General features: G+C 52.5%; 1 protein-coding gene across 1 annotated transcript; it reads right to left on the bottom strand.

The window, feature by feature from the left end:
• Positions 1 to 3,190: 3,190 nt before the first annotated feature.
• Positions 3,191 to 25,329, bottom strand: SPMIP6 (sperm microtubule inner protein 6; the record flags this gene model as incomplete). The annotated part of the gene is made up of 7 exons (XM_084628205.1): positions 3,191 to 3,326; positions 7,599 to 7,688; positions 9,874 to 10,087; positions 11,010 to 11,085; positions 12,355 to 12,467; positions 16,197 to 16,344; positions 25,195 to 25,329. 7 exons carry the CDS (start codon positions 25,327 to 25,329, stop codon positions 3,221 to 3,223), a joined length of 882 nt encoding a protein of 293 aa, XP_084484331.1. The 3' UTR covers positions 3,191 to 3,220.
• Between the last annotated feature and the right edge of the window lie 302 nt (positions 25,330 to 25,631).

Below are 25,631 nucleotides of genomic sequence, written 5' to 3'. Positions count from 1 at the left end.
GCAAAACACCTTTAAAAATCTGGGCGTAAGTGACTTGCCCAACATAATGCGGGCAGTTTGCAACAGAGCAAGGAACTGAATTCAGATCTCCCAAGTCGCAGGCTGTCACTTTAACCACTGGGCAATCTTCCCACCCTACATGAGCCATCGGGACTGACCCTGGGAGCGCGGAGAGGGGGATGGGTCGGGGTTCGATGCTTGCTCTGCGGTTCCGTGTGCAGTGCCTGTTCTGTGGATACAGACAGCACTTCAGATGCCAGGGCTGGTAAATCCACTGTGGGGAACATACTGGCCCATGATCAGGTCAAAATTCATATTCTGCAGGCAGGCCACGGTTCCCTCCTTTGTGGTATTGCCATTATCACTGATCACGGCTTCAGAAATGTAATGTAAGAATGCTCCGATTGTCTTTGTATCAGCTGCTGCCGAGCAACCCTGGCCTGGGCCGCCCACGTCTAATTAGCAAGCACTGGAGATCTTCAGTATTTTCCAAAAGCCCTAATTGGTGGCTCTGTACCCAGTGTTGGGCCTAGCACATTGGGGGAATATTTTTCCCCCCAACACATAATAAAAAGCAAATGGGGGAAGATCCTTTAGCTGCCCAGAGCCCTACTCAATTGCTTAGTCTGCTTATGCCTCACGCCAGCTCTGAATGTTCCTTTAAAAGACAGCATGGTAGAGCTCGTCTGAATCCCCTCCTTTGGGAATGCGTCAGAGGGGCTGGGAGAGACTCCTTGTGTGGCTAGTACGGGCCTGGTTCTGATCCTGCACGTGCCCTGTGCCAGCATGGAGCGGGTGCGGCCATGTGAAGAGGTCTGCAGGACCCTTGTCTGCTTGTCCTTTGGCTTCTGCCTGATGCGAGGGGCTGAGAGTATTTAAACTCCACTGGCTGCCCTCCACATGACCTCCCAGGAGCAGAAGCCCAAGAAGGGCTGCTTCTCTCACTTCATCACAAAGTTCCCTCTGTGGAGGTCCCGTCTCAGAGCAATCGGCCAGTGAGACGCGTCAGTGCTGGAGCCCGAGCTTAGCCAATTTCCCCACATTCGTTCCCACCCCGGCTGCCTGGAACCCCAGAAGAGACGTGCTGTCTGCCCATAAAAACACCGGATGGGCCTTACGCATTCCTTCAATGTTTTCATGTTCCCTTAAGGACTTTATGCTGAGAGGTCTCCATGTTACTCCCCCCAGCTCCACTGGCTGATGAGGATGCTCAGCCCCTGGCTGAATCAAGCACTTAATAAGCAGGTATATTAACCAACCCCTTTTAGTTGCTCATCCCTGACACAGCAGGTTGATCTGAATGCTGGGCTGGGGGGTCAGGACTCCCAAGTGCCATTCCTGATAGTCCTGGACAAGTTGCTCCCCTGGCTGCACATCTCAGTTCAATGGAATTAATACCACCCTAACTCACAATGGGCTTGGAGTACGTGTCTTTTATGCAGAAGAAGGGGCTGTGTGGGTGTGAGGTATGAAGAAGCAGAACGTAGGCACAGATTCTGGGGTAGAGTTAAGGTTGGCTTAGCAAAGGATGACTCAGGCAACCCTGGGGCCTTTGTTAGAGCCACTTAATTGGCTGGCTCCCAGCTGCACCTTCCCCTATTCTGCACCAGCCTGGGGCTGCTGGTGGGGGTGGGGGGAAGGGCAACCGGTTGGTGGTGTGTGGGGAATGGGAATGTATCTGGATTGCTGTGTGGGTGGAGAAAGGGAGTTAGGGACACAGTGGATGGGATTTTCCTGTTCATCCGGTGTGGAAAGCAATCTGTGATGTGCTCCAGCCAGGCCTGGGATAAAGGGGGGAAATGCCTGATTCCCCCAGGGACAGTAACTCTGTGTATTGGAGGGGGGGAGGGGACTCTTGGGTGGGGGCTGGGTAAAAATGAGCCTTCTACAGGCAACACACTTGTGCATTTCTAATCTGTTACTGAAATGGAGGGAGCTGGTTAATTTCAGCAAACAGCACAGAATCTTTGACAGATCCCAGCAACACGAACACAAGTCTGGTGCACATTTATCCTCAGTGCAATTTTGTTTCCCGCAGTGAAGTTACACCAGGGTTGACTTTGGCTCATTATATTTAATCTTTATTATCTGAGACCAAGATCCACCCGTTAAAGGATTGGGCCATCTGCTGAGACTTGGCCAGTCCGTTCCAGACAAGCCTACAATTCCAGAGCTAGTTTTTCTTTTCTTCCTAATTTGGAATAAACGAAGGGAGCTCTGGATCAAATGTAGTTTGGGGAGGGGAGGGGAGAGGGAAAGGAAGATACAAGCAGGGAGACTCATTTTTCAAGTTGGGTACAAACCACATATTGTCTTTTGGCATGGCTGTTACTGAATGGATTCTCATCACACTAATATTCAAGCAGTGAAAAGTAAAATGCAGTCATGAGCTGGCAAGACTGTCTGTGAACTTACCACGGTTCCCTTCTGAATGGAATCAGCACTGCTCAACAGTGTGTCATATACCCTGTATTGCAAACATGAAGATTCTCTTTTACCTCAAGCAGCATGGGGCCTGTACTCTCAACCTTGTTGCCATGAAATTCCAAGTGGTTATGGAGTGTGGCACAGGGATGGCTGTGAAGTTCTCACTAGGTGGCCAGCAAGTTGTTACAATATGTATCTAGCACTGCAATTGCAGCAGGATAGGGAAGGTTTAATGAGATAAAGCCATTAGTGAATCCATCACCAAATACATCTGCTGCAGGCTGGCTTGGCAACCTTGGACCTGGGGCGGGGCGGTGTGCGGGGGGAACTGGGGTTTCCTTTCGCAGATTCCCCTGGGATGTCAGTAAGCTCATCACTGCAGGGCAGGGAGTGGCTTGTGTTCCACAGCCCCACCTTCTAGTGAACTAGACAGACTCCAAAGACAGCTCATTCGTCTGGAAGGTAGAAGGCTGCAAACTCTGGGGCTTGACAGGAGATTGAAGGGGGAGCTGGCGCCTCTGGCCTCCCTCAGGCAAGGGGAAGATCCTAATCCCTTTCCTGCCCAACCATCTTGAGCAGCAAAGTTGCCAGCCATGCAGAGGCTTGCGGGAGGGCTCAGGGCGGCTGCACAGCAAAGTAGGTTTGCACCCTCCTCTTATCTCCCTTTGCCCCTTGTCCGATGCTGCCGCGGGGAAGGTGGGGGGGTGGGGGGATGGGGATGTTTCACAGATGGCAAGGAACGAACATGCGAAGGTTGGCAAGACCCATTTTAATGGAAGCCTGACTCTCCTCTCTACCAGCACGGCGAAGTGGGGTAGGACTCCGACACAAACTCGGGATGGATGACATAGTTATCCTTTTGCGGCCCGCCGGCCTTCTGGAAGTGACTCGTGTCCCACCTGGGAAAGGAGGAAAAACCAATGGATCGTAAGCCTCACGCCCGCAGGAGGGTCCTTGGTAATCCACTTCCTGCTGGTGCTTATTAGGAGATTCCAGGGAGATTGCCAAGGGCAAGCTTTGGGAGCCATTCTCTTTGCTGATTAACTGCAGAGCGATGCTTCCACATGCTCACCGTTTTTCTGCCCCGTATCAAATGCCTGGTCCTGGGATTTGGGGAAGGAGGTGGCCCGGTCAGTGGGATCTCTGGCAGATGGGTGTGGCAGGTGAGAGACAATTGGCTAAAAGGTGCATAGAAGCCAGTGGGAGGGACGTGACATGCTCTGGGGTTATGGGAAAACCCGAGAGAATACATCTCTGCATAGCTAAGTAGCCCGTGCTGGTGTGTATCTTTTGTCTGCAGTGAGGTGAATACAAACACCAGGCAGATGAAATAAAGCAGTGGTGGGCAACCTGTGGCCCATCAGGGTAATCCGCTGGTGGGCCGTGAGACAGTGTTTACATTGACTGTCTGCAGGTACAGCTACCTGCAGCATCCAGTGGCTGTGGTTCGCTGTTCCCGGCCAATGGGAGCTGCAGGAAGTGGTGGCCAGCACGTCCCTGCAGCTCGCAACGCTTCCTGCAGGTCCCATTGGCCGGGAACAGTGAACTGCAGCCATTGGGGGCTGCGGGTGGCCGTGCCTGTGGATGGTCAATGTAACACTGTCTCGCGGCCCAAGAGCGGATTACCCAGATGGGCTACATGTGGCCCATGGGCTGCAGGTTGCCCACCACCGAACTAAAAGTTTGTTCTACCTTAGCCAGCTTCGGAGAACCATTTTCAATCCCAATTTTAGCTCAGGTGATTCTTCCCCACCCATGTGAACACTGTTGCTAATGCGTGCACTATTTTGATGTTTTCCTTAAAGTCCCAGCTCCTGGAGTCATGTGATTACATGAGAATCTCAGCTTTCATTTTTTAAAAATAAGTCAGTTTCTAGCCCTCCTGGTTGCAGAGAGAAGTTTGAAAATGTGACCTGAGTGGATTTGACATCAGAATGCAAATAAGAACATTTATGATTTTTTTAAAAAAATCTCACAATTTTGGGGGCCTGACCCCTGATTTTGGGCTACTTGGGGTTGAATAGAGCCAGGGGTGAAAGTAATTTAAAGGATTTACCGGTACGCTGGAGTCCTGAGTGGGGGCGTGGCCTCAACAGGAAGAGGTGTGGCCTCAACCGGAAGAGGTGATTTAAAGGCCCTGGGGCTCTGGCTGGGAGCCGTGGGGCCTTTAAATCACCCTGCTGCAGAGGCGGCTGGGAGCCCCGGGGCTCAGGGGTGAATTAAAGGGCCCGGGGCTCCGTCCACCGCAGAGCTCTGGGCATTTTAAATCCCTGCTGGAGCCCCGGGGCTCTGGCAGCTGGGCTCAGGCGGGGATTTAAAGGGCCTGGTGCTCCGGCCACTGTGGGGAGCCCCCGCCCGAGCCCTGCTGCCAGAGATCCAGAGGTGCTTTAAAGGGGCCGGGGCTCCCCGCAGTGGCAGGGGAGCCCCGGGCCCTTTAAAGCGCCACCCGAGCCCCGTTGCCAAGTGAGGTGCCTATGAAAAGGTTATGATTTGCTGGTTATGATTATGCTGTCTGTATGCACGTATCATTTTTGTATGTGAAGTTATAAGTGTTGGCTCTATGCTTGAATTTCAAATGTTTGCTCCTGGGGTAACGCCCACAAGGTAGCTAGCCAGCACATCTTGGAGGGACTATTCAAATTAAGTGGCTCATCAAGAAACACTTGGTTGACAATGGATCAAGGGAGACGCCCATCTATACTGAGTGGACTGTCCTGTAAACGTACTTTCTGGAGTGTAGGTAATGGCTTCCTGCAATGACTGAGGGAAACTGGGCATGAACATGTGACTTGCCCATGTGACTCCAAACTCCATCTTGTTGCTTTAATTTTCCGCAGTAAGAACAAATGGGATGCCCTCCACATGGCAAATGTTATAAAAGGCCCTGGAAACACCTCCATTTGGTCTTCAGTCCTGCTTCTTACCTCTGGAGGAACCTTGCTACAAACTGAAGTTCTGAACAAAGGACTGAATGACCCATCCAAGCAGTGGATGTACTCCAGGAGACTTGACTTAAGCCCGCAGTTTATTTCATCACTGCTGCAAGCCTGCACCAAGAACTTTGCCATTACTGTATGTCATTGATTCCTTCAACCAATTTTAACTCTCATCTTTCTTTGTATAAATAAACCTTTAGATTTTAGCTACTAAGGGATTGGCACCAGCGTGATTTTGGGGTAAGATCTAAGTTATGTATTGACCTGAGTGTGTGGCTGGTCCTTTGGGATCAGAAGAACCTGTTATCTGATGAGAGTGGTTGTAAAGAACCACTCATCTCTGAATCCTGTGGTTTTGGTGGTGATATGAGAACTGGAACACCTGAGGAAACTGTCTTTATGTTTTCCTGTTAGCCAGTGTGGGGAAACAGGAGTTTACTTTTGTGGTTGGTTCGGTCTATCTTATAAAAGAATAACCACCAGTTTTGGGTTGTGTTTGCCCTATTTCTCAGCAGTTCGTCCTGAATTTGGCATCCTCAGCTGTGACCCACGGTTACACTGTGGAAACAGGTTTCAGAGTAACAGCCGTACTGTCTGTTAGTCTGTATTCGCAAAAAGAAAAGGAGGACTTGTGGCACCTTAGAAACAAACCAATTTATTAGAGCATAAGCTTTCGTGAGCTACAGCTCACTTCCTCAGATGCATATCGTGGAAACTGCAGCAGGCTTTATATATACACAGAGAATATGAAACAATACCTCCTCCCACCCCACTGTCCTGCTGGTAATAGCTTATCTAAAGTGATCATCAGGTGGGCCATTTCCAGCACAAATCCAGGTTTTCTCACCCTCCACCCCCCCACACAAATTCACTCTCCTGCTGGTGATAGCCCATCCAAAGTGACAACTCTTTACACAATGTGCATGACAATCAAGTTGGGTGGTCAGTTTGGATGAGCTATTACCAGCAGGAGAGTGAGTTTGTGTGTGTATGGGGGGGATGTGAGAAAACCTGGATTTGTGCAGGAAATAGCCCAACTTGATTGTCATGCACATTGTGTAAAGAGTTGTCACTTTGGATGGGCTATCACCAGCAGGAGAGTGAATTTGTGTGGGGGGGTGGAGGGTGAGAAAACCTGGATTTGTGCTGGAAATGGCCCACCTGACGATCACTTTAGATAAGCTATTACCAGCAGGACAGTGGGGTGGGAGGAGGTATTGTTTCATATTCTCTGTGTATATATAAAGCCTGCTGCAGTTTCCACGATATGCATCTGAGGAAGTGAGCTGTAGCTCACGAAAGCTTATGCTCTAATAAATTGGTTAGTCTCTAAGGTGCCACAAGTACTCCTTTTCTTCTTACTGTGGAAACAGGGACACCGGATAACTAGGGCTCTGGGCAGATGATGATAACAAAAGCTACTGTCGCAAAGGCTAGACATGGAAACCTGTTAAAAATGGCACAAAAACTAATCCCAAGCGATGCCGCCCTATCTCAGTAGTCTTGTAAGTCTGCAGGAGTTTCGAATACTTACGTGGGGCTTTATGATTTCAAAGCACAATAGAGACATTAACTATAAATAAAGCCTCACACCCCTGCCCAGGTCGAGAAAGCTACCAGGCAGTGGCTACCCCTGTTTTGCAGGTGGGGAACTGGGGAGGTGAAGCATTGCAGCAAAAGGGAACCAATCCATCTACGCACCTGTTTTTAGGTCTCCTTTAAACACTCCTAGTCACATTTATAGTTCTGGGGAATCACTCTTCTGGTCCTGGGCCCAAGTCACCATCCCAGGCTCCTGGCCTCTTGCAGGTTTTGTTTTACATCAAGGTGGCCTCTTGCGACCCTTTTGGTAACAGCTTCTCTTACCCTCAGGCCAGGACCCCAGGGTGAGCAGAGCAAACACTCCTCCTTTGTTTGGTCCCTTAACGGTCCTTCATTATTTTGTACCATGAATAAAAGCATGGTGCTGTCCCTTAAAAATAAGCTCCCCCCCTGCAATTTCTGCCACTTGCTCTGTGACCTTTGGCAAGTCACTTGAGCTCTCTGTATTCCAGGGGTTACCATAATACATGCAGCCATTTGTCATGATTCACTTGAAACCCAAATGAGGAAAGATCTAGCCTCTGGAAAAGTCCAGGACTGTTGCGAGGTTCCTGTTCTCCCCAGTGTAAACCATGATTTTTTAGAGCCACTGTGCCCTTCCCCCACCACTGAACCCGGCTTTAACTTTCTTACTTAAGGTTCATATACGGGAAAGATTGCGGCGGGTTGTGCAAAGGTGCATAGCCCATCGTCTCTTGGCTGCAGTCGCAGTATGGGATATTCCTGAAACAAACGCAAGGGGTATGGTTAGCGATAGCACCAGGCTGCCGGGCTCACTCATCTCTGTTCCCTCTCGTTCTGGTGGTCAGCGAGTTTACGTGGGAAAGATCCTTCCTGTCTCCCCACAAGTGGGGCACGGTGGTGGCCTCAACAGGGTCAGAGACGCAAGTGGTGGTGGTAGGAGTCTGGGATGGAGCAGTGATAACAGGGAGAGGACTGTCCGCAGCACAGGGACTAACGTCCTAAGGGCAGGTTTTAGAGGTGCCGAGCACCAGACACAGTCTGCAGCTCCTGTGACCTGGAAGGCAAGGTGGGGCTGGGGCTTTGGGATGGTCTGCACACAGGAGCAGCAGACGTGTATCGGCCGCTCTCAAGTCGGTTTGCGAGCAGCTGCCCCCGGAGATTGCAGGGGTGGCATGAACCAGGTTCAGAAACCCGCTTAGTAAAAACTGTAATTTCTGTGTGGCTGGACCCCACGGGTGATGGGCACTTTATAAACACCGAGAGAGAGACAGCCCAAGCTCTGGAATGGGTTCCTCTGTGCAGCCTCCCTGATCCAAAGCAAAATAACACCCAGAGCTGCTACTGCAACCTCTCCGCCTGCCCTTCAGTCACTAACTCCGTGGGTCAGTCCTCTTCACGTTGCCCATTGCTCCAGAACCCTCTGCTGCCCCACAAGGACCCAGAGCTTTGAATATTTGGGTTTTTTGGCATGTATTTGCCAGGATTGCTCTCATCTCCTGTACGGAAGGTCCCACCCTTGGCTCACCCTGTAGCCACTTTCCGGTCACTGCCCCTGCCTCTGTGGCTACAGAGCTTCTGGCCAGGCTTGTGTATATATAGTCTATATCCCTCTTTAGGGTATTACCCTTACCTCTGCGGTGCCAGAGGGGATGTACCTGGCTCACAGCTCTGTCTTGGGGAGCTGCAGGGCTGCTGCTGGCTACTCAAGCAAAGAGTTCTAGTGACTTCAGCCGGGCTCGCTGACAATTGCTCCCGCCATTGGGTGGAGAGGGAGGAGAGCTCTGGGGTGTGTGTGTGTGGGGGAAGGGCAGCGCACTAGTGGGGAAGAAAAAGGAGGACAAGAGAGCTGGGAAAGCGAGGGTGGGGGAGGCGGAGAGAGCAGGGAGGCAAAGGGGAATGAGAAATGAAAACACCCCCAGGGAAAACCCAACGGACTGAGAAAGGGGACAGGCGCCAGAGTGTTGCCAACTCTCATGGTTTTGTCATGAGTCTCAGGATAATTACTGGGTTCTTTAAAGCCCCAGCTCCTGGAGTCAGGTGGATATGTGATGACTTCAGCCTTCATTCTTAAAGAAAAAGTAAGGGCTGTGGAGAAAGCATCAAAATGTGATCCCAGTGCACCCCAAAGGCTCAAAAGCAGAAGGCAAATCAAAAGGACACCCAAGCTCTTCTTTTTACATCATCTCACGACTAAAAATCTGATTTTTGGTGAGCCTGACTCATGATGTTTGAACATTTGGGGGTGGCAATACGGGGAGACGAACGAGTGAGATGGGGATCTTACCCCGGGGCCGGATGGGAGGGGATGGGGATGTGTTCCTGGAGGTGGCGGGGGGGAAGGTGTTGATCCTTTGCAAAGGGGCATGGAAGGGCTCTGCTTTCTCTGCACTGATCCCCACCTCAGCCTCCCCTCCTACACGCCCTGGCCTCTCCTGCTCAACTCTCAATGATGTTCAGTGGTCTAGGCCCAGGGCGACAGTGAAGGCGGGGGCCGAGAACACCCATTGTTTCCCTGAGCGCTGCCTTTCCTTTCCCCTTGCCCCACAATGGGCAAGGAGGTGGTAGAATCTCCTTCCTTAGAGGTTTTTAAGGTCAGGCTTGACAAAGCCCTGGCTGGGATGATTTAACTGGGAATTGGTCCTGCTTCGAGCAGGGGGTTGGACTAGATGACCTTCTGGGGTCCCTTCCAACCCTGATATTCTATGATTCTATGATTCTAATGCCCATCTGCTGGGAACAAGGGCCTGATCCTGCATGCCAAACTCTCCTTCCACCCAGGGGAGCTTTGGGTGTGACGGGCAGGATCGGGGCCTGAGTTCTGACCCCCCGTGAGCCCTGCAGGAGCAATGAGGAAGGACGGGGCTGGATTATGCGTCCCGTAGAGCAGCTGAGCGAGCTCTGCCCTGCAAGGGAAGTGTTATGTGCAGTGCGTAACCCTCCGAACCTTACAATCTTCTCCACCAGCTGGTTGAGCTGCCTCTCGTTGCAGGGGGCTCCGTCCACGTAGTAATCCATCCCCCGCACGCAGTAGTGGCGCCCGGTGCAGGGGCTGTAGTAGCCTTGGAAGGGCTTTCTCCCGGGGAGGGTAGACCTGTGCTGGACGGAGGGGAGCTGGCTGCGGGATAAGCTGTTCAGCATGTTGACCACCACTTCCCTTTCTGAAACAAGAGGAGCCAAAGGGTTTGGGGAGAGGGGAAACCCCACGGTGTTGAAATCTGGACATTCACTGCCCTAGACGGAGACCCTGGCCATCAAGCGTTCTGGGTACAGAGCCCGTGGCAACTAGGGCAAAACCATAGCAACCAAGGTCCAAATAGGGGGTGGGGGAAGGGAGGGTGTGTGGGCTAGTGGCTAGAGCAAGTATCCCATGCATGTGTGTGTGTGTGTGTCTCCCCTCTCGTGGCCACATGCAGGACAACAATCTACTACTGCTGCCAGCTACTGAATTGCTTCTTTAGCTCTAGCTGCAGAGGTTTGTGCTTTGGTGCAGAAGGGCCCCGCTGGTGACCTGGGCAGGTGGGTCAATACACAAGGGCTTGGGAGCCCTCCACAACATTTCCCAAGGGAAGTGTCCCTTTAAGAAAGCCCCCAACATCCTCCAGGATGAAGAGACTCTGCAGTACCATAAGTTACCAGTGGTAGGGATCAACCAAGTCCACCGTGCCCCACTCCCAGCAGCCCCAGGGAGGAGACACCTTCACAACCTCAGGAAGCCTGGTAACCTCAGGGGTTTCTGACCGTGAGCTGCCTTGTGGGGTTGGTGAGTAGGGGAAGGGAGGTAGCTGAGTTGGGGGCAGTTAATCGGCAAGTCCTGGCATCATCTTCACAGCCCCAGATGACATCAACAGCAGAGCTTGTGCTCCAGAATGGTTCAAGGGGCTTCCTGGCCTTTTGCAGCTGAAGGGACCCAGAAATGCTGCCTATAAAAACCTCCCAAGGAACTATCTCACTGCTGCTCATTGCGGGACGCCTTGTGTTTCCAGCCCGCGAGGTGTTGTGTGGATTAAAGACTCCCCCACTGGCTCTTCTGGAATCTTTGCTCTCTCGAGGTAAGGTTATAGGAAGACCCAGTACAATTACCATAATTATTGAGCCGGTCGGGTTTCGGCGGGTATTGCATGGGCATCCCACGGAGAATGGTCTCCATCCCTGCTTCCTGCAAGGAAAGATTTCAGAGCCTCCATGTATGTTCAGCAAACTTGCACAGCCCCCTGTTTGTCCCTGGATCAGGAAAGCGCAAGCCTCCCTCACCCTGCCCTGCCCTTGCCCGTGGGCGGTGAGGGCAGGCGCCATCCTTTCCTTGGCCTCTCTGCTGAGACCGCCAGTGTCGATGCTGCTTAGTGAGCCGGTGGCTTTTCTGACATGGCGGACGCTTGCCCACTGGGAACTGGGCCAACACCGGAGTCATTCCATAGGCTCCAGCGAACCTAGAGTTACCTTGGCCGTATCCTTCTGCTTCTATTGCACAGAACTGCACAGCACACGTGCCATGAAAATGCCACAGCCACGGATCCATAGGCAGCACGGGACTCCTCCATTTGGGGAGGCTGCATGTGCCCGGACTGTGGCCCTGCCCCGAGGCCCACACCTGATCAGTCTCCTCCCCCCGAAGCCCTGTCCATCCCCACTCGGGCACCTCCCAAAGCCCCCCTCCCCACTGCTTGTACCTGTTCACCCCCTCCCCCAAACCCCTGTGCCTGCCCACCAGTCGGCCACCTGAGTCGGCTGGTTGCCCACCGCTTGTGTGTACCTCTTCACCCTCTCCCACGAGGCCCCCATGGGGGCAGCATGGGGATTGAAAGAGGCAGAGCTTCAGGGGAAAGTGATGAGCGGGAACGGGGCCTTGGGGCGGAGCGCAGGCTGGGCCCCGGCTGGGGCGCCCGCCCTTCCAGTGGTGGCATGCTCCAAAGGCAGTGGGCGGGCTGGTTGGCAAGGCTTAGCCTCCCCTGGCCTCTTATACCCACCGCGTTTGCACAGATCCTAGCTACAGCTATTTGCTGTGTCTGAAACCCTGTCTCTGAAAACACAGCTCTCCCTACAGAGTGGGGAAAGTCTTCTTGTCGCTGGAGCAGCTCCTCACATCCTTCGGGAGGATGGTCTAGAGCCAGACGAAGACAGGACTTCGCTTAGCGTGCAGGGGGACTGACTCCATTTTGCAGTGTTGAGCGGTTGGAGATGCCCTGCAGGAAGGCGCTAGGCAAGGGCAAAGAAGTATTACACTGGAGTTTGACCTGGGTTATTAAGGGTGAAATTTGCAAAGCAAAGAGCAGAGCAGGAGCTAGCTGTACAATTCTTATTTGAGAATAGGAGGAGACATGGACTGACATCCCACAGGCCGCTTTGAAAGCATAGCCCCTTCCCTGATCGTCTGCCACAACCTGCCTCGGGACGAGAAGCAGGCGCGTTCTGGAGGTCCAGGATTTACCTTTGGAAGCCTGGGGAGGTAGGTGGTATATTTATTCCAGCCCGCGCTGTTGTAGGGGCCTGTCCTCCACGTTGCATACTTGTCTCCACTGACAAAAGCTGGATTGTACTTTTCTGAAATGTAAATGGACAAACAGACAAACATTTCCTACCAGGGAGGAAGAACAACGGGATTCGCAGAGTCCTAGATGGCAAGGCCAAAAAAAGACACTTAGACCATCTAGTCTGACCTCCTCTATTACATGGGCCGGAGAATTTCACCCAGTTCCCCCTGTATTGAGCCCAACAACTTAAAGCATCTCTTCCAGAAAGGCACCTGTCTTTAGGGTGACCAGACAGCAAGTGTGAAAAATCAGGACGGAGGTGGGGGGTAATAGGAGCCCATATTAAAAAAAGCCCCAAATATCTGGACTGTCCCTATAAAATCGGGACATCTGGTCACCCTACCCGTCTTGATCAGAAGACATCAAGGAATGGAGAACTCACCACTACCCTTAATAGTTTGTGCCAATGGTTAATCACCATCACTGTCAAAAAGTGTCATTTCTAATTGGAATTTGTCTGGCTTTAACTTCCAGCTGCTGAGGCTTGTTCTGCCTGACTCTGCTAGATTAAAGAGCCCTTGAGTGCTTGATATTTTCTCTCAGTGAAGGTGCTTAGACACGGTAAATCAAGTCACCTCTTCATCTTCTTTTCGATAAGCTAAGCAGACTGAGCTTTCTCAGTGTCTCACAGTCAGGCTTCCTCCCCTTCCACCCCCAAATCATTTTTGTGACTTTTTGCAGCACCTTGTCTGAGTTTTCAAAACCCTTTGCACCATGTGGGCACCAGAGCTGGACCTATACTCCAATACTGGCCTCACCAATGCTGTAAACCCACGGCAAATCACCGCCTTTCCCCTACTCACTCCTCGCCCATTTATGCAGCCCAGGATCACATTCGTCCTTTTGGCCCCTGCAAACTGATTACCGTGTAGCTAGCCAAAAGCTTCTGGGTGCGGGCTGGGTTCCTTAACAAAAGCCAAGGCAAACAGCCCCGCCATCCAGACTAACTCGGCTCCAGCCTGTCCAGTGTGCGCCGGGGAACCTCAGAATGCTGGAGGGACCGGTGCTGGTGGCTTCGTAGGTGCCACCGTCCCCACATGAATTAGACATTAATCCGTTCCACACCATGGTGCAAGGGATTCAGGGATGCTGGAGGTGCTCTCTTTTGGATGCAACATACAGCTGAGACCCTGACCCTTCATGGTCTTTAATGAGCCTCTGGCACTGTTTGCAAGAGAAAGGATGCTAACCCCAGCGTCCTGGCTAAATTAGAGCTCAGGGAGTGAATCCTGCCCACCTGAAGTCTCTCTTCAGTGTCCAGTAGATTCTTCCTCATTTCCCATCCTCCACTGTGGTTTAGTATCCCCGTACATTGTTACACAGTAGCCGTGTTCCTCACCAGAGGTGGCTGCTGTGCAGTGGTGGGTTAAGTGAGCTCTGGGCAGAATTTGTGCATCAGGTGGTTACACTGGGGGCCGGAAGGCACTACAAAAATAGACAGTGGGGCACCAGCTAATGCTGCACTTATTTCTTATTCTAAATAACTGTAGTCTCTCTGGTACCGCTGTGTGAGAACTGAGCCAAATGTGGACTTCTGAATAGCACGTGCTCTGTAGCCCCGCGGCAAGGTGGGCCTTCCACTCAACAGCAGGCTTCAAGAACAGCAGTAGACAGTGCCGCTGTCCGAGGGCTGCTGCGGTGAGCAGGGCCGGAGAAATTAGAGCAAGATTTGCAACAATAGGAGCCTAGCGTCAGCCTCCGAGGGCCTTATTTAGGCACGTAAGTCAGGGGCGGGAAGCTGATGTCAGTGGGAGCCCAGCACTTCGGAAAAGCCGGAGCTTAAATAAGGATTTAGGAGCCTAGCATTGGGCTCCTGTGGTGGAAACTCTTGGCCTAGGTGCAACAGGAACATCCAACAGCCTTGTGCTTTAGAACAGCCCTTTTGGTGTGTCAGCAGCCAGGGTGAGGAACCAAGGGAGCCTGCCAGGGAGCCATGAACTGCACCTCTCCAGGGTGTTGCTGGCCTGGCCATGAGGGCCAGAGGGAGAGAGGAACCACGCTGGGTTTTTTAAAATCAGCTTCCCTCCCTCCCCACTAGCCCTTTGCTTCTCTTCCCATTTCTAGGACGAAGATGGCCCTCCCAAGCCGGGGGGCGCAGCACTGACCCAGCACCCGCAGAAGCCAGGGTAGTACCGGCCATGGTGGAGCCCCCGCCTGCCACACTGCGGGGGCCAGGGAGCAGCGCCCCGGCTGCCCAGCAAATAGGTCAAACCTGGACGTGGCAGGAAGTGAAAATGGCCATAGCCCATCTCCGCCCGGCGCAGGATTGCTCTCTGCCCACTGGGCTCCGGGGCTTTGCCCAGTTCAGCTGGCAATGAGGGTCCCACCCTTCCCTTGGGAGACGATTCCACACCTTGGTACGTCTCCACCTCTGGAGGCTTTTCCTGCTGTTCAACCTCAATCCTCCTTCAGGTAATTTCATCCCATCGTTCCCAGTTAGACCCACTGCCCCAGCGAGCCCTTCCCCGCTGCTTGATGGTTATACCCTTCAAGTACATGCAGGTGGCTGTCCCTTCTCTGTACCCCGCGGGTGGCAGGAGCAGGCATACAGGTGCCCACAGACAGTCCCATCTGCCCTTCCCTCCTGGGGGCAGAGCGAAGGGCCAGCTGGGAGGAGAGCAGAGGCAAGTGGACCAGCCCGGGGCTCTTCAGAGAGAACAGGGGAGCTTAGCTAGCCAGCTTGACTCCATGCCAGCTGGGCTGCTGGCTAGCCCCAGGTGAGCTCCCCTGTCCCCTCCCACCCTGTGCCGTAGTAATATGGAGGCAGAAGGTGGGGGGAGGAGGGGAGTTTGCAATCAGGTAGATGGGGAAGGGGAGCACAATGCAATGGGTATGCACCATGGGGAGGGGCAGGCCTCAGAGGAACGGGTGCAACCTCAGTGTGGGTTTTGAGGTTCCTGGAATCTAGGGCTGAGACTTTCCAAACCACCCCCGGAGGTCTGGACGCTGGAATCCCATTTATTCTCATGGGAACTGGGTGTCCAAATCCTTTGGCCAGCTTGGACTATCCTGGCCTCTGCACCTGGAATCTGGGCACTGAGGCCAGCTGGCCCAGGATCCAGGGGAGGCTGGGTGCATCCTGGACTGACTTGTGAATGGTCTGTGGCTGGGCCAGACCAGCCACGCCTGCTCCCTCAACGAGGTACCTGGATCTCAGCATCAGAGAACCACACAGGGAGCCCAGCCGTGAGAGAGCTGCTTCCCCACCGTCAGTGCTGAGCCAAGAGCCTGGGTCTCTGCACTGGGGAGGAAGGGTCTGTATGAGGGGAAACTGGACTGGGAAGGGTTTCTTGCAGGAGCAAAGGTAGGGATACAAAGGGTGGGGGACTGTGCTTGCTCCTGGCTGCCTTTGCTTGTACCGCAGTCTCCTGGCCTGCAGCAATGGGGGGAGGGATTGCTCAGTGGTTTGAGCATTGGCCTGCTAAACCCAGGGTTGTGAGTTCAATCCTTGAGGGGGCCATTTAGGGATCTGGGGCAAAAATTGGGGATTGGTCCTGCTTTGAGCAAGGCGGTTGGACTAGATGACCTGCTGAGGTCCCTTCCAACCCTGATAGTCTATGATTCTATGAACCCAGGCAATCTGCCCCTGTTCGACACCCTGAGGCCCACTCTTCTTTAGGAACCCCTGGGCTCTGAGTGCAGTTCTCGTCACCGGGTGAGAGCATGCTATGGACGAGCTGGAAGAAGCGGGACAGGGAGCTGGGCTGTGAGGCAGGTGGTTTAAACAATCCCGCAATACCTTCGGGTCTGGTTAACCAATATTTTTCTGGCCTATAGGCTGTTGGTTCTATCGTGTTCTTATAGGAATATTCCTGCACCGCATGCTTAATCATCTTCTCCAGATGAGCTTGGTTCACCTGATTTTCCACTCTGGGCACCGTTAACCCCTAAAGGCAACAGAGAGTTGGGAACGAAATCAGTTAAATGTTGCAATGATACCAGCTTGCCCTTTGCAAATTCCTCTGTGTTTGGGATAAAGCCAACTAAATGCAAGGCTGCAGCGAAGGGGGAAAGTCCATGGGCATCAAGGCGTGTCATGGCTGTTAATATGCTCATCACCATGGCCACCCAGAATGTCACAACAAGATCAGGGCTAGAGCTGAAAACCTCATTCTCAGAAAGCCCCTGCACTTGAGTAAAAGGCAACTCACCTTCCGTAGTTAGTCATATAGGGCCTATGACACACAGCTGAGCAGTTTTGGTTACAGCCAGTAGAAGGTAGCTGTGTCGTATACCTGTTAGCTAGTTCAGTATGCAAATCTGAATGCTCTTCTTCTTCAAAGTATATAATGGCAACACCTGACGCTAACATGGTGCTTTTATCCATAGGTATCAAAGTGTTTTGTAGAGGTAGGTTCCCTACTTTTATTTTTGCAGGTGATGGAATTGGAGCCAAAAGCCAAAGGAGGAATCAGTGTACTGCCAGGATTAACGTTTAGAAACTCCTAGCTTCCAGGCTTACCACTAGACCAATAATCACATGGGCAGAAAACAGCCCCACTACCATTCCCTCATGGATTCCCAGTGGCACTGTCCATGCACACAGGAATGCGTGTTCATTTGTCATATGCACATGAACGTGTACAAGAACCAGTGCCTGCAGAGAGGAAGTTTAAAAGCTCACTAGAACTCAGCCACTGCCCTGGCTTGTTCTGGATATTTTTGGGCTACTCTGGGATGCCATGGGTTAATGCTTATCGGTGTGTGTGCATTGGAATCGTAGGTACTGCTTTGGCATCCCACAACACATGATGCTGCATCAAAGTATTGTCCTGTAACAATGGAGCCTGGTGCCATTTCACCATCTCTGGAAGTGATGTAAGAACATGTGACTGTCTCCTCTGTAGGGAAGGTAGTGTGGCCTACTGGATAGGCACCAAACTAGGCTTTAGAAGAGCTGGTTCAAACCCCAGCTGTACATAAGTTCATGTCTATTTCCCTTCCCACCTTTGGGCTGTCCTGTTTATTGAGCTCTTTGAGGCAGGGATTGTCTCTTTGTCCAGTACTCAGCACAAGGGGGCCTCTACATGCCAGGAAAATATAAATAGGAATAAAAGCATTGACCTCGTAAGCAGGGTGATCTCAGAAATACCAAGTGGCACAGCAACCACAAGGATGTCACCCACTGCACACGCAAAGTGACCACCCATGACCTCCCTCTTAAGTGCCCAGAAATGCCCCTTTAACTAAAGCCCCTGCAGCGAGCGCAGGAAGAGCCCTTGTAGCTTTCCCCGGTGACACGCTCAGCTCTCTCCTAACCCACTTCGCTGAAACTTTTCAACCATAATCCACTAAAAACATGCACAGACACGCACCACACTGCACAGCAGGCTGCCCAGGGAATGGCGGTTTGAACCGGATTGGCTGGGTCTTATTTGCATTGTATGCTCTCTGGACCCGGTACAGTGGGCCCCATCCTGCCACCGCCGGGAGACTCAACATTGGCTTCAACAGAATGTCAAAAATCTCTAAACTCGTGACTGGACAGTCTGGGGGTTTGCACTCTCAGGCTGTTCAACATTTTGAAAGCAACCTTCTTGTGAGAGGGTCACCACCAAAGTGCCCCCTCATGGCATGGGTGATCCTGCAGCAGCCCTGCCTCAGTTTCCCCTCAGTGATTAGCCCTCCCGCCCATACTCAGCTAAGCCATTAACAATAAGTCCACCCCTTCCAGCGTATACAAGCCCAAAACCAAACACAGAGTCTTCACACCAGTTTCAAATGGGGCCCGATCCCACTTTCAAAGGGGCTAGTCCATCTTCAGTAGCTCAGATGCTCTCCTGCCCATGCTCTGGGCTCAGCTTTCATCCTTCCAGGGCTCTCTTTCATCTCTCCCACCAGCCCTTCCTTGGCTCACTGCTCCCTCCTCCCATGCCTTCTGTCTTGGAGTCTTTCCCTGCTTTGGCAGGCCATTTCCAGCCCTACCTAGCTGGAGTCTCCCCCCAGTGTCACAAGGTCTCCTACCTCCCTGCAGACCACTGCAGACACCTCCATCTCCCCGTGCCTAGTCTTCTCCCTCATCTAGCCCACAGGCCTGGTCAACTCACATGCCTCATTTTCCCCACGCGGGGAAGTGAGTTGGTGTCACAGGTGGGAACTGAGAGACCCATCCCCACTGTTAAAGGACCAGTCACCCTGTGACCTCCCAGATTGGCAGGGGAACCATCTCTCCATGTTAAGGTCCTGTCTGCCCTGCTCCTTCTGCAGCAGCGAGCACTGTGGGTAAGAGGTGCCCCAGAAAGCAGACTGCATTGCTATGATACCGCAGTGCTTCCTGAAGGCTGGATGAGTCGGGCAGGGCCCATGTGGGTGAGGTGTGGAAAAGGCTTTCGGCTTGGGGACCGCAGGCTACGTCCAATCACAGGGCCCATGAGACCCTACCACTGCCCGTTTTTTCAGTTTCAGTCTGGTCCCTTGCTCTGGGCCCTGTGGCTCTGTTTCTTTTGGGGGCTGTCATGTGTGAGCGCTGGTCGGAGGAGGAGGTGGGCCAGTGGTCTCGGAGAAGATGAATCCAGGCAGCTCTCAGCCAGCATTTATTTATTATGCTTTGTACTGTCAGACAAAGCACTCCCACCCCAGGCTCTTTAAAATAAAGAGCAGCCATTAAATAGACAGACACCCTTCATTGACACCAGTGCACAATAACCTCAAGTCCCATCAAAGACCTCCCCCTGTAAATCCACCAAGAGCCCCCATGCACCACCCCACCTGGCAAAGAGCCCTGCAAGCCAGGGACCAAAGATGGGCCTGGCCACAAAGGCATAAAAAGCACAGTGCAAGAGTATCAGCCAGCCAGCCGTGTCTGCTGTGTAGAAGTCAGGCAAGAAAGGGAGGAATTGCTGGTCTGTTTCTCGGAACAGCAGAATAGTCACGAGGTCAACAGATGTGTGTTTCCACTGCCGCTTGCTGGATGGAACGGGGCCCATGTATGTGGTTATCATTCCTTCTTGTGCCTTAAGATCCACAGAAGATACAGGCTCAGATCCTCAAAGATATGTAGGTTCTTAACTCCCTGGGAATTAGGTACCTAAATATCTTGGAGGATCAGGGCCATGAGCCCTAGCAGATTCATCGATTTAAAGGCCAGAAGGGCTCACTGTCACCATTTAGGCTGGTCTTGTGCATAGTACAGGCCAGAGAATCTCCCCAGCTGATTCCTATGTCAAGCCCATAACTTCTGGTTGAGCTGCAGCATATCTTTTAGAAAGAGACACCCAGTCTTGATTTAAAGGCTTCAAGTGGTGGTGAATCCATCCAGTAAATAGTGCTACGTTCTCCTTTAACTAGGGTGTAAGAGACCTGAGCTGTAGCCAAAGGTCCTGGGGTTTGTCCCTCTGTGGGGTGAGCTGCCCACAGGTGTGTCTGTTGTACAATGGTGACCCCAACAGAGAGGAAGGTGAAAGAGGATCAGGTCCCTCCCAGTGCCCAGGAGGAGAGAAAAAAAGAGATCTGTCAATCTGAAGGGAGAGGGTGTGAATTGGCCTAAGGACAGGGGCTTGGTGAATGGAAGAAGAATATGATACTTAGCTTATATAAAGCATTTTTCAACGGTAGATCTCAGAGTGGTTTACAAAGGACGGGAGTCTCATCCCCTTTTGCAGATGATGAGGATAGATTTTAGCTCAATCTTGACCCAGTTTAAGGGAAGCGAGTCAACCCACCTCCCAGGGAGCCTCTGGGTTGTGGAAAGGCAGGCAGGATTTAATCACGGGTGCCACTGACTCCCCCCAACACCCAGACATTATCAGCGTGGCGGGGGAATCTTTGCAAAGCACCGGACACACTTCACCAGCGGACCCCCCCTTCCGCCAGGGCTGAGAGCAGCCGCCTTTAAACAATACAAAACAGCCGTGCGCAGCGGTTCAACACAAGCGGAATCCCACCGGCAGCTGCAGTGGGAATGAGAGGGAAGAAGCGGTGATGTCAGGGATGATACCCTCCACCTTGTACCATGGGATCTTCAATCACTACAGATTGATTGATGATGATGATGACGATGATGATGATATTTTGCTTTGCAGGAGCGTATAGAGGCCCCAGTGCTCTAGGTGCTGTACACGCCCACGGTAAGAAAAGTCCCTGACCCACAGTTTGCAGTCTAAAAGCCCCACAGCCGCCTGTGGTAAAGGGATTCTGATGCAAGCCTCGTTGGAAAGACAGGAGAGTACCCCGGCCACCATCCTTCTGCACTTGCTCAACTTTCCCGCTAAGGGAAAACCCACAAAATAACCCCCTGGCTTGCAGCACTCTTCAAAATGTTTAGAAGTCTCCGGTCCCACTCCCAACTTAGCCCAAAGCTGCTAAGTTTATGTCAGTGGTCCCCAAATTTTTGAGCTTTGCGCCCCCCACTTTACCCCTGTCCATGCCCCCTAGGACATGGACAGGGGTAAGGGGGCTGGGGCCACAGCTGGGGGTGGGGCTAGGGCCAAGAGTGGGGCCAGGGCTGGGGGCAGAAGCTGAGGCCATGGCTGGGGGCAGGGCTGGGACCAGGAGCCGGACCTGGTGCGGGGCCGGGGCTGGAGCAGAGCTGGGAGTGGAGTGGGGCTGGGTGTTGCTACCTCTCCGCCCCCCCATGGGGGCTGGCCTGGGACCTGCCGTGCCCCCCCCAACATTCCTCTCTGTCCCCCTAGGGGGGCGCGCCCCTCAATTTGGGGGCCTTTGGCTTATGTCATCTGACGCAGTCCGAGCCCTGGGTGCCACACTCACAGACCATCAGGAACCCATCCTTCAGCTAACAGAGCTGTAGATTAGCAGTCTTAGAAGTGGGAGATTTACCTGTGTAATAAACTTGTTTTCATCCCACAACGTAAAAGAACGTTCCCTGTACGACTGTTTCACAGTAGACGGCGACCGGTAAGATTCTGTATAGGTGCTGATGGGCGTCTTTGTTTTATGAGCAAAGAGGAACATCTCTCAAATGGGCTCTTGGAAGGGATTCCACCTTCAGTCTAAACTATGTCTCAACTGATCCTCAGTAGCCAGCAAGGGCTTTATGCCGGAAGTTAATTTCTGGAGTCCGCCACAAGCCACACTGAGGGGTGAGTCTATGAAAAAGGCTCTCTGTACTATGGTAGCAAATTAAAAGTCTGTCTCCCAAATCTGACCTCCTCCCCCAGTCACCAGCCCTGCTTGCATCACTAGTGATGTCACAGTCGGTTGGATCAACCGCATTGTAGCTAAAATGTAAAAGTGAGATCCCTGCGGATCCAGCCCCTCAGGCAGGTAGATTGTATCAAAACAGGGTCCTTTGGCAGGTGGGAAACAATTGCCCATCATATCAAAGGCAACCCCCTGGCACAGAGGTGCCGACTTTCTGATCTGAAGGGGGGTGCTCGACCCCCACTCCGCCCTAGGCCCTGCCCCTACTCCACCCCTTCTCCCATGGCCCCACCCCGCCTGCCTCTTCCTGCCCCCCCACTCTGCTCCGCCCTGCCTCTTCCCGCCCCATTCCACCCCCTCCCTCGAGCATGGTCCTCTCCTTCCCCCCAGAGCCTCCTGCATGCTGCTGAACAGCTGATCACTGGCGGGCGGGAGATGTTGAGGGGGATGGGTGGGAGATGATTGGCGGGGCTGCAGCCCCAGAGCACCCACAGAGTCGGCGCCTATGGCCTGGCATTTTTCATCTGCCACTGTCAGTGATTTCCTAGCCACCTCCAAATCTAAGTCAAAATTGCTCCCTCTGAGTCTCTCTCTCTCCATCGACCTGGGGCTATCACTGTGGTCTATGCGAGCCCCCTGAGATAACATCTTTCACCTTTGCCCCATTACCTGTCAGGTGCTAGCTGGCATGGTATCTAGGTACCCAGGCCACCTCCTGGCTGGCTGGGGAGAAAGGCCCCGGGTCTAGTGTGCAGACAGATTGACTGGGATTCTGGTGATCGCATTTAGGATCAGACTCCCTGGGCACCATGCAACCCTACCAGTCGTCACCCCATCACAGTTCCTAACCTCTGAGCTGAGCAGAGCCTCGGGCCAGCCTGTGGAGGGGCCTAGCCATGAGGGCAGCTTAAGCAGAGACTGAGATGTGAGGGTCACATCAGAGGAGCTGGCGGAGTGTGGGGTGACTGGAGACCAAGGCGGTGGGAGGTGTGGGGCACGCCGGAGTGAGCAGGGGCATCTCAGTGAGAGGGGCCCAGGATGTGAGCTGGGGCATGGGGGTTAGGGTGGCATGAGGGAAACCTGGGGCATGAGGGGAGTATATTGGACTATGATGCATATAGACATGTACCGATTTAATAACAAGTGCAGTAATACAGAAATAATACAACACATCAGCTGTCGGGCATTTAAATGGAGGCAGATAGGGGACAGTCAGGTACCATGGTAATCAGCAGGGTACATGGGCTGGCTGGAGAGAGAGGCAGGATCGTTAGGAGAGATAGAGACACATCCCCATAGAACCTAGTGTGACCCCCTGCCTAGGACGTTGGCAGCAGCAATCCGACCTGAGCCTTTTAGAGCTAAAAATCCCAGCTCTAGCCCCTGGCAGGCTCCAGCAGACTGATAAATCTCTGTGTGGCCTGCCCACCCGAGGTAGACAGAGCACCGTGCTGCATTAGTAGGGCTTACAGAAATGACCCCCGTTCTTCCATTGCCAGGTCTCCAGCATCCTTTGGAGCTCTCTCCTCCCCACCGCGGGGACGGCTTCTCGCATCTTTCTGACCACGACTGCCTGAGTGGGCCGCACAGCCTCTCCTCGGTCTCTCTGTTGCAGTCTTTGCTATGTTCAGTTCATGACCAGTGGCTCCCTCCCACTAATTAGAGTGATTCGATTCTTGGCAACGGGAAGTGGATTAGATAACTAATAATTAGCTGCTGCTGGCAGTGCCTCCTGGAGAACAGCATGTCTTTCCTCCTCAGCCTGCAGCAAGCTTCAGTTGCAGTGAGCTGGCTAGCATATGCATGCAATGCTGTCCCCATCTAGATAGCACCAGAGCTGCTTAGCTGTGTGTCATACACCCCATACTGCTAAGTGCCCAGGCTGAGCCTGCATTGCCCCGAAAGAGCCTCTCTGTGATTGTTTAGCCTCCCTTTTTTGGATGCTCTCGCTCTGCACCTCAGCTCTAAAACATTTTCTAATGGTCATTCACCAGTTCTGCCACAATCTGTACAGCAGAGGGTGCTGGGTACCATAGTCCAAGCCAAAGGACAGATGCATAGAGGGATGTAGTGGAAAGTTCATGCACAGAGAAAGAAGCTGGCTGGCTGCTCAGATACCATGTCTGTGGAGAACATTGTGAACCTGGAGGCAGGGGAACTTTTGTATATTATGTTCAGTGTTACCCGCTGGCAAAAATTCATCATACATTTGCATATAAAAGCTGTTCTGCAGGGTTTTCATCCCCAGACCTAATTCACATGGCATGTTTCAAAATCTCTCATGACAAAATTACTGTGATGAATTGTGCAGGCCTCTGCAGCTGGGAACCCCGCAACAGGCCAGTTCTAGCTTGGCCAATGCACAGAGCCTCGGACCCAAGGAGACTAACCAGGATCCACTGAAAGACATGGCAAGAGAGGCCAGTCTGCGATCTCTGGAGTGTCTTTACAAAAGTGCCCCCAAATTTTGGCAACTAATTTGGATAAAACTATGGTCCATAGAGACCATAGGGCCCAGCATGCAATGTCAGATCGAAATCTAAATGGCCAGGACAGATTGCATTACAGTCAACTTGTGGAACGTGTTGCCAGGGGATGTTGTGAAGGCCAAAAGAATAATGGGTTCAGAAAAGAATTAAATAAGTTCATGGAGTCCACCAATGGCTATTAGCCAAGATAGTCAGGGACACAAGCTCATGCTCCAGCTGTCCCTAAATCTCCAGCTGCCAGAAGCTGGGAGTAGACGACAGGGGGTGGATCACTCTGTAATTGCCCTGTTTGTTCATTCCCTCCGAAGCATCTGGCACCGGCCACTGTCAGTGACAGGATCCTGGGCTAGATGGACCATTGGTCTGACCCAGTGTGGCCGAATTTATGTTGTGACCTATACTCTCCATGGACCATCTCTGTGTATTATTTTATAGCACCTACAGCAAGGTGCTTCACAGAGCTAACAATGCAATCCCTGCCCTTTAAGAGCGATGGCTGGCCCGAAGGACACCATGACTTCAGTACAGACTGTTGTTAGTGAAAACTTTCCATTTGGGACTGGCATGCAGCTCTTCTTGCACAGAGGAACATGAACAAATAAAAATATGGCCTACTGGCTCAGGCAATAGACTGGGCCTCTGGAGACACGGGTTCTGTTTCTTTCTCTGCCACTGACCTGCTGGGTGACCTTGGTCAAATCACTTCCCCTTGCCGTGCCTCAGTTTCCCCATCTTAAAATGGGGAGAACGAAACTGGCCTCTTATGAAAAGTGCTATATAAGCAGTACAGTGGCTGCATTTATTATGCCCCTCCCACAGCAGTAGTGACCAGCGCTCATTTATAAACGAGGACAATAACAGACTGCCTCTCGCTCACCAGCTGCACTTTTAGGTAGTTTAAAGCGATACCGTTACCACCAGGCTGGCACAGCTGCACAGTCAAACCACTAAGTGGAAAGGGGAGACCCACATTTTATGAAGACACCCAAACCATCATAAAAATCAGCATCTGAAGGGCTCATGGGGCTCCTCAGAAGCTGAGATGAAGAGGAACCCCATGGTGGCAGAGCTTAGGAACACTACAGAAGCTGAGATCCTGCCTCTGATAACACTGCCTACTGGGTGGGGGGCTGGGGGGAGGGGATTTACCTCCGTCACAAACTTATTCTCGTTCCACAGAGTCATTGGAGGTTCCTGGAAGGTTTTTCTCATGCTATTCGGTGCTCTGTAGGAGTCCGTGTAGGTGCTGATGGGGGTCTTGGTTTTACGGGCGAAGAGGAACATCTTGAAACACACCCGTGCGGGGGAATCCTTCTTCAAATACACTCAGTGACTCCACAGGTCAACTTCATCGGCCAAGGGGTCTTGTGCCTCAACGTCATTAGATTAGGATTCCCCACCCCCTCAAACGTCTGTGGCTGGTGGGGAAGGGAGAGGGGCTCTGCATGCTGGGGTGTTCCTTGAATGTGACAGCCTCTCCCACTCATCAGCCCTGCTTGCATCACTGGTGATGTCACAGTAAATGAGCAGGGAGACTTCATCACCTCCAGAGTCAACGCCTCTGCATTTGCTCCAAGTTCCAACCT

Source organism: Lepidochelys olivacea, assembly GCF_965140295.1.
Source record: "Lepidochelys olivacea isolate rLepOli2 genome assembly, chromosome: 5".
NCBI lineage: Eukaryota > Metazoa > Chordata > Testudines > Cheloniidae > Lepidochelys > Lepidochelys olivacea.
Note: the sequence above shows the minus strand (reverse complement) of the source record. Positions and strands in the feature narration are given on the sequence as shown.